General features: G+C 40.1%; 1 protein-coding gene across 1 annotated transcript; it reads left to right on the top strand.

The window, feature by feature from the left end:
* The first annotated feature begins 632 nt into the window (after positions 1 to 632).
* On the top strand, positions 633 to 3,730 carry LOC109239612 (galactan beta-1,4-galactosyltransferase GALS3-like). Its single transcript, XM_019406197.1, has 2 exons — positions 633 to 2,107; positions 3,087 to 3,730. Exons 1-2 carry the CDS (start codon positions 945 to 947, stop codon positions 3,430 to 3,432), a joined length of 1,509 nt encoding a protein of 502 aa, XP_019261742.1. The 5' UTR covers positions 633 to 944; the 3' UTR covers positions 3,433 to 3,730.
* Positions 3,731 to 9,807: the final 6,077 nt, after the last annotated feature.

Raw genomic sequence — 9,807 nt, 5'->3', positions numbered from 1 at the left:
CTTTAACATCGACAGCGGAACGAAATGCAAGTACTAAAATCAAGGGGTTAGGTTGCTACAAATATATATTAAAAAGATTGGTTGTCTACTACGAGATTTAAACAATAATTTCATATCCTGCTTCATAATTAAATTCTCATGTTATATAATTTTTATCTGAGAGGTTTATATTTTGAGGTTATTTATACATGATTCAAACAACCTACATAGCAATTTGAAATGATTTGTCCGTACTAATACTAGTTAGTCTTAATAAATCACTTTCTCACTCTATGTTATTAGTATAGAAAGAACAGCCCGGTGCAGTAAACTCTCTCGCATTTCTACAAGAGTCTATTGCATTTCTACAAGAATCTATTTTTACGATTTGAACAATGACCTTGTGGTCACGTGACAACAATTTTACTATCCCTAATTTTATCAATCTTTTCATAGTTAAATAAATTGCACCCATTTGCTTTTACGGGGGAATAAGAAAACCAAAGTCGCAATTAGTCTTAAATAAATCACTCTCCCTGATTTATTACAACACATCAGGTACCTATTATTTAGGGCCCAACTTTTATTAGCAAGTTAATATAGTAACATCAATCCTTATCATAATCAAATCTCAAAAAGCCTTGGGGCATATCAACGTAATTGAATATAAGAAGAGAATCACCTCCCAGTCTCACAAAATGCTTCAAATGAATCTCTAAATGCAGATTTTTTAATAGAGAGAGAGAGAGACGAGAGACGAGAGACGAGAGTACTGGAAAAAAGCAGAAACAGAAGGGTTTTACATTTGTAGAAGAGACATCTAGAATACCCTGCTTCTCTTGATTCCCTTTTCTAATTTCTACTGCTTCTCCGGCCTTATCTCTCTCTACCGCTCTTCGTTTCGTCTACTGATCCTAATCTCTCTGTTTTTGCAAAACCAAAGTTGGAGCCGAGGAGTTAATATTATGACTACTAAAGAGAGAGAGCGGAAGATGTTCGTTGGCGTTGTTTGGAATTGTGCTGCTGAGCTCAAATTCCTCCTCACTGCTCTTCTCTTTCTCTGTTCTCTCATCACCCTTCTTCACTTCCTCCCTTCTCGCTTCTCTTTCTCTCCTTATTCCGATCTTACCAACTGTCTTTCTACTCCCACCGTTCCACTTCACTCCGTTTCCCATTTCAACGCTACTAACTATTCCTCTGCTTTACCACCGACTCCTCCACCCCCTCCTTCCTTGGACAAAGACCGACTGCTTGAAAACGGCGTCGTTAAGAGAGTTTTCAACCCATTTGGTTCCGCTGCCTACAACTTCATTCTGATGTCTGCTTACAGAGGAGGTTATAACACTTTTGCCGTAATGGGTTTAGCTTCAAAGCCCCTCCACGTATACGGCAAACCCAGCTACTTATGCGAGTGGGTCCCATTTAACAAAAACCAAAACTCCATCTCTGTCGCTGGTCACAAAATCCTCCCTGACTGGGGCTACGGCAGAGTTTACACTGTCCTAGTCATCAACTGCACTTTCCCCCTCCCCGTCGGCGACGGCGGCGGAAAACTCCTCATTCACTCCACCACCAACGGCGCCGGCGACACTAACTTCAACACCACCGACACTTTTGAAGCCTTAACAGAAACGGGGGACGATTTTATTAACTTTACTTCAACGGTCAAAAACCCACCTAAATATGATTTTCTATATTGTGGCTCGTCACTGTACGGGAACTTGAGCCCCCAGAGAGTCCGAGAGTGGTTAGCATTTCACGTGAGGCTGTTCGGTGAAAAATCTCATTTCGTAATTCACGACGCTGGGGGCGTACACGAGGGGGTAATGGAGGTGTTAAAGCCATGGATGGATAAAGGATACGTGACATTACAGGATATAAGGGATCAAGAGAGATTTGATGGATATTATCATAATCAGTTCCTTATTGTTAATGATTGTTTACATAGGTATAAGTTTCAAGCTAAATGGATGTTCTTCTTTGACGTGGATGAGTTCATTTTTGTGCCTAAAAAGAGTACTATTAAGTCTGTGGTTGATTCGTTATCGGATTATACCCAATTCACCATTGAGCAGATGCCTATGTCGAACAAGCTTTGTCTCTCTGAGGACCGCGGTAGATCCTACAGGTATAACTTGCTTACATTTCCTTTGGCGTTTTATTAAGAACCATTTATGTTTAATAACATTAGAAACTCAAATTTGGTTAGCATATTTATCAGCAAACGCTCGCAATGCTGACTTTCCATTGACCCATGTTGGATTTTTTAAAGTGAAAATAAGAAGTTTGGTGCTTAGAATAAATCAATTTAACTTATAGTAGCTTATATTCATACTAGGCATTTTCATTAACTACTTCTGAGTTTGTTTCCAAGTTCTGGAACAGTATGATTAGGGGATGGTTAGATATTCTGATAATATTATGTTGTCTGGTGGTTTTGAACTCTACGTATTGATGTCTTGTGGTGGTGGATAATTGAGACGCTTTGATGGATTATTAGACTGTTCACAAGTAGGGTGTTTAATTTAGTCTTGTGATTATGACTTAAAATATTACAACTCCTTATTGTATCCTCGTGGAAGTTAAGCTGTCTCAATTTGTCCATACTCTATTTCCCTTAATGAACCTGTTTTGGCTGGATGAGATAGATGTGTTTGTCCATGGTGTTTGGAATTGAAAACTTGACCAAATTTGTTGCCCTGAAGAAATTTTAGATGCTTAGTGCTCATTACCAATTAAAGTTGGATTTTCCTATAATAGGTGTCATTACCTAGTTGAACCTGAGCATTTTTTTAAGTAATGAATTGACTTTTGAGGCCCCTCTGATAGGTGATCAAAAGTTAGATTTTAGATAATTTACACCACTGTTTCTTCTTCTGCTCTTAAATGGTAAGCTAGACTGTCATGAACCGGAAGGTCAGAGAAAACAAAATGATTTGAGGACTTTGACATATTGGTTTTTTTGTTCATGCTATTGCCTGCACTGTTCCAGCACAGTCGACTCGAGATCGTCTTTGCTTTATATATTTTGCAGAAAGTCATCTACGTGTTGCAAAAGTTTGAGTCGAAACACTTTAATTGACGATTGAATGGTAATGTGACGGCAGAAAATGGGGGTTCGAGAAGCTAGTGTACAAGGACGTGAAGAGGGGAATTAGGAGGGATCGGAAATATGCAGTGCAACCTCGCAGCGTAATAGCCACTGGTGTGCATATGTCTCAGAACACAGTAGGCAAGACGACACACAAGACAGAAGGGCGTATCAAGTATTTCCACTATCACGGGACCATTGCAGAGCGCCGGGAGCCATGCCGACAGCTGGTCAACGCCACTTCAATCACAGTTGAAGGTACCCCTTATATTGTGGATACCACAATGAGGGATATTGCTGCAACTGTAAAGAGATTCGAACTCAAGATGATCGGCTCTACATTACAAAGAACGCGGCAATGAGAGGTCAACATTGCCGCTGCTTTCTTTCATTTTACATGTGTTATTACTTTTAATTTTCTTTTGGTTAGAGCTATATATTCTTCTCTCGATCATTTCTGTATGATAAATATTCTTTTTACTTTGAAATAGAAAAGGTGGTATAGAAACAACAGAGACAGGCATTAGCATATGATTTGGTATTATATTGTAGGTTACAGGTTGTTTTGTATTCTTTTGTCTCTAATTATAACACTGTTTTATTCTCCCTCATTCATTGGTATGGGTTCCTTTTGTTATAAAAATGGTTGGGATTCGATTATGTTGTCGGTGTCATGGGACCAGCCAACCTTTATCACCACACAAAGTAGCAAGTAGAAAAAGAAGAATGGATGGTATTAGAAAAGTGATAATCTTGATTTGGTGCTTTCCAGAGAGACATTACCTTCACTTTCTCAGTCTTTCTTTTGGGGTGTGTTTTTGATGATCATAATTCATGGATTGATGCTTTGTGTATGGAAAAGGCTTTTGTTTTTGCTTTCCATGGCCCAAGGCCTAAGGATTGGTATTTCCTCCGTAACAATCAAAGTTGTAACTTTAGTTCAACTTATAATATAAAAAATTGCAGGTCAGATTTGGCATCCAAAGTGTCAAACAGAGCATGTGGATGACAGAAGGGTTCTTGAGTGTTTCCCTTGACCATTTAGCTAAACGTAGTACTTCATTCGGACTACTTTAATTGATTTTTTGGCTCTTTTAGTGGTCCATAATATTTAATTTTTTCTGATATCAAGAAGGAATTAAATTTTTTTTTCTTCTAAAGTTGCCCTTGGAGTATAAAGCCTAGGAGTATTTGTTATATTTTCAATGAACAAATTAAGGTTAATATGGTCATTCATTGTTAATCAATGCTAAAAGGTGGATTTTTTAATATATATATGAAAATAGCAAAAAATTAATTAAATTGGACCGGAGAAAGTAATGATTAATGTAGTGGCTATGTTGCTTGGACTCAAATTTGCCGCGTGTGTGTTGGACCCTCCAAAACTAGTGTAATTTTGAAGGATCTAACCGATGCTGCAATATTTTTGGAGAGTCCAAGAAATATAGGGTATTGAATATAAGAAAAAAGAACCATTTATTTTTAGCTGAAAGATGAGCATTTTCTTGGCTTGGCATGCAAGAGTGTATCTCCCCACTTTTAGCAGTTGTTATTTTCTTCATGCCGACTTTGTTTAAATCATCCTGGGCCCATAATAGCTATAATTGGGAAACGCTATTTGTGCAGAGGCTTGGAGTGTATTTCAACTTCAATCATGTGTATGTTGAGAGGTGTCAGCCATTAGTTAATTTTTTGGCAATTAGTGTGAAACGAACGGCTCAAAATACAATATGATAATCCATGATTAAGACGAGCTTGATACGTTACGAACTAAATACATTCAAAAACCTCCGTGCATGATGAGATGTGAAAAATACCTTGCATGTGTACAGCTATCCTTTGATTAAGCTCGACTCCAGACACAAAAATTTTGGTAAAATGTCAATTCATCTATTTTGTTTTTGTTCCTTTACTTTTTTGGGGCCCTCCTTTTTGTTTTCCAATTTTATTGACTTTTCGTTCTATACCATAAATGGTTGCATGGTTGTAGATTATTTGCTTACTACATTTGAGTTATTTTAGATACATAATGCATATTTAGTTTCATTCTTAATAGTGAAGAAGAAAAATAGAAAAATAGAACTGAATTTGACGAGCTGGGAATGAAAGGGAAAGGATGAATCTGCCAGTCAAAATTTTTGACGTGTTTAAAACACCTGTAGATTCAATTAAAGCTCCATGTTCAAGTTTCGGAAGGTTAGCAGTTAAGTCTGTTCTCAGTTTTCCTTAGGCCATCTTAATCACTTGAGTGCTATACTTGAGTAAAACCAGTTGTAATCCATCTTAATTGGTTGGCCTTTTTACCGGTGAAGTACTTATAAAGATTTATAGGGTAAAATATGTTCATATTAAATGCTCGCATAATAAAGCGACACATGAATTTGAAGGCAGAAGGCTATCAGGTCCGAAGGCGATAATTTCGTTTATCCTCGAAGGGAATGATGTTCATAAAAGCGAGATAAATGTCTGCCACCCGGTGACATTTAATGGAGAATATTCTATAGCATTAAGTACATAGCCCGTTACAGAGAGTATGGTATTTACTGCCTACTGTTACATATTCTTCAATGGCCCCCATAATTGTCATTTAAGAGGGCCTTAATCCTAGGACCTTGTTCCCTAGGTAACACTATAAATAGGGATTCCAACTACCATTGTGAGGAAAATTTTCTCACAAGCTTATACTATATACTATTCAAAGCTCAATAATATTTTATCTTATTGCTTATTAATATCGTTACTACTGCCTCCGAAAGCTCTGCTCCTGGAATCAAGATTTCTGCTGTCTTATCTCGATTTCAACGCTAAGTCTTACATTCTTGTTTAATTTATTTATCATTTGGGAATCAAATTGATTCACTTGTCTATAAACTACGTACGAATTCAACTGTACTGTTTTACGGGTAAACATTTTGGCGCCCAGCGTGGGGCTTAGACAGTTGTGTAATTGAGTTGATCCTTGCATCTATTGCTAACCTGTTTGATTCTTTATTTTTAGCAAAAATCATAGAAAATGGCAGATAACGATGTCAGCATTGCACACAACGTTGAGGCCAAAGGAAATTAGCCTCAGCACGAAGATTCAAGCAGTGATACCCGCAATGAGGGGGATGAGGCTATCACGACCTCCTCGCGCGTCGAATCTAGTCAAAATCACAACGAATACATAAATATGGGTTAAAGAAACATAACCCAATCAAAAATACTCGAAAAGTACTAAAATTCACGAAGTTGGTAAAACTCGAGCCCCAGGCCCACTTCTCGAAAAATTCCGAAAATCACACCAGCGGATTCCTCGTCTCGCCACGAGTTCGTACATATAAAGTTTACCGAAAACGGAGCTCAAATGGCCTTTCAAATCCTAAAAATTCGTTTTCAAAAACCAAGCCCTAGTTCTTCACAATTTCTACCCACTTTCATGAATTTGAGTGTTGATTCTTCCATAAAATGGTGTTTTCTAGTCAAGAGACTTACCTCAAATCAATACCCGTTGAAAACCCTCTTCAAATCGCTCAAAAAGCTCTCTTGGCGGAGTAAAAATGGTGGAAAAATAATGTGGGTCGCGGATATAAGGGTTTTAAACATTCTGCCAGATTACTGTAGCGACATCTATGCGATCGCATCACTACCCCTGCGATCGCATAGGCCAAAATTTCCAGGCCCTCAATTCCTCTTACGCGATCGCAGGACAGGCCATGCGATCGCATAGCACTGTCTCCCCCTTCTACGCGATCGCATTACTTCCCACGCGACCGCACTGCCCAATCTCCTCAACCTATGCGATCGCAGACCCCTATACGCGATCGCATAGAGCAAATCTTCATCCCCCTCTGAACCTTCTATGCGATCGCAGGCATACCTACGCGATCGCATAGAGGAAAATTCCTCTTCAATTTCTGCTGCACTTTTTCATGTTCAAAACTCCCCGTTAGCCATCCGAAATCACCCCAAGGCCCTCGGGACCTCAACCAAATGCACAAATATGTTCTATTACTTCATTCAAACTTGCTCGTAACATAAAAACACTATCATAAACACCAAAATCATCGAATTACCACGGATTCAAGCCTAAGTTAAACTAAAACTTCCGAAACTTGCATTTGATCTAAAACCCGACCTAAACACCTCCGAATGATCTGAAACTTTGCACGCATATCCAAAATCACCTAACGGAGCTACTGCAACTCTCGGAATTCCATTTCGACCCTCGGATCAAAATCTCACCTACCATCCGGAATTCGCCAAAATCCAACCTTAGCCAATTCAAGCCTAATTCTACACCGGACCTCCAAATTCAATTCCGACTTCACTCCTAAATCACAAATCAACCCCCGAAGCTACCCGAACCACCGGAACTCACATCCGAGCCCTCTAACTACATAGTCAACTTCCGGTTGACTTTTTCCAAAGCAAGCTTCCTTCAAAAAGGCTAAGTGCCATATTTCCAACTAGAACCAATCCAATTCTACCCGATCAACTCAATTACTGATATTAAATCATGGAGGGACATAATATGGGGGAAACGGGGCGTTAACTCACGTGACAACGGGCCGGGTCGTCACATCCTCCCCAACTTAAATAAACGCTCGTCCTCGAGCGTATCCAGAGTTGTTCTAGAAGCCAACCAACAGCTGAACGATCTTACCAATCATATACCCGGGGTGATCCCTCGCCACCCTATCTCGCATAGACCCGATAACACAATATAGCCGAACTTCCACAGTCCCTTTAAGCCATAAACCATAGAACCACGTTGCACTTTCCGAAAAATCATACCCAAGATCAGAAATTCACATCTATACTCAGAGTAAGCCCGAACCAGCTGTAATAACCCATACTTGCACCCTCAGGTGAAAACATATGATATACCGCCTAAACCAAACACTCGGAACTATAACTTCTATTTACAGCAGTTGTCCCCAGCAACCAATTACCGGCAGAGAACCTCTCACTAGCTAAAGCCTTATTCCAACACTCTCATATACTGCCAACGATGAATGAAACACGCTATAAACCGTAATCATCTCTCAAATCAACCATTCATGAAACCACTTCCCTTGACTGATATCACGACAGATTTTCGGGTCAAACCTCGATATTATCTTCCTAACAAGCTGAGGTCAAATCTGTCCGTATGCTTAATGAACCCAATGATCACCTCGAATCCAACACCACTCTGGTGATATGATATCTCCATACAAGCCTAAACCACAACCTGCATAATACACGCACCCGTAAGAAACGGTCTGAACATGTTCAAATCGGGACAGACGGATCCAACGAAAGAGCTGTACCTCAAGCTCATCAATACTATTACAACACAAGGCTGAGACTCCGTCTCGCATCGTAGAAATATAACAGCTGAATCTACCTCGAAAGGTCATAACTCCACGTAGCCTCGCTACAATACGCGATCCTATCCCAACACTGTTACACATGAAGCGCCTCAAGACACTGTGAATCAAAATTCAACATCCACACACAATTGATGTCTGACACTAACGCAATTCATCACACCCACGGTGAAACAGATAACACACGACACGCAACCTGATAGGCCATACCCAACACTCCATTTTACCGAGCGACACGCAATTACTCTTCCCGCTCGACCTCCACTATGAATCCCCTAATAGAACTGCACCATAACCAGCAAATCATACGCCTCACAGCACAGGAAAAGTAACTCCTAGATCTCCTCAGCTCACTAACAAGTTCAATAACGATCGAATTAACCTGTCCCTCAACAATACAACTTGGGACTAACCAAGCTAACTCAAGCTACATACGTAGCCACGCTGGCCTGCCAACGAACTCAATACTAAGAAGTCCAAAGCTGCTCCTTCCACTACTATAACCCCTGCCAGAGCCGTACGATACGGTGTCCGGCGCCAATTAAGTACCGAAATCCACAATCTCACCCGGCGATATGTCCGGCCACAAGAAATGCATCCGAACAGTCCCTCAATACTGGAACTGAATCAATGGTAGAAGCCTCAGCACTGGCATCCGCCACGAAGGCCCAATCAAGAACATCAATCCTTTCCNGATATGTCCGACCACAAGAAAAGCACTGAACAGTCCCTCAATACTGGAACTGAATCAATGGTAGAAGCCTCTGCACTGGCATCCGCCACGAAGGCCCAATCAAGAACATCAATCCTTTCCAGCCATCCGCTGGTCCTTGAAATATAAACCATTCTACTAGAACATAGTCTAATGCACCTTGCCACGCAGCCTGTGGCATTTTCCGACATAGCCCATAATGCAATAGTTCAAAATCTTCCAACACTAAGAGAACCAGTCTGAACTCCAACATCACAACTTAGCCTGTACATCAGAACTCCATATAACACACAAATCATCATACCTGATCCCAGTTTCCACCGTGCGAATACATGCACACATTTGATACTCCTTCATTCCACGACAGATACTCGATATTTACCTGTGTTACCGAGCAAACTCGAATACCACCAGTGGACCCAACAAGAACATGCCGCACTACTGCCGAAATATAATCAGTTTAATCACATTATCTTTTTCTGAGACATATACTCTCATCAAATCACTTCCACTTAGCAGCATCTTTTTCCCCAATCATCCGAAGATCATTTATCTAATCACTTAGGAGGAAGCACTACACATCCCATGCTCTGCATGACATACACAGGTCTCGTTCAAATTCTTACAATACTGACACGACGGATGAGACCTATACACATTCATAACTACTA

This window comes from Nicotiana attenuata, unplaced genomic scaffold (assembly GCF_001879085.1).
Source record: "Nicotiana attenuata strain UT unplaced genomic scaffold, NIATTr2, whole genome shotgun sequence".
NCBI lineage: Eukaryota > Viridiplantae > Streptophyta > Magnoliopsida > Solanales > Solanaceae > Nicotiana > Nicotiana attenuata.
This window is presented reverse-complemented; position numbering and strand designations above follow the sequence as displayed.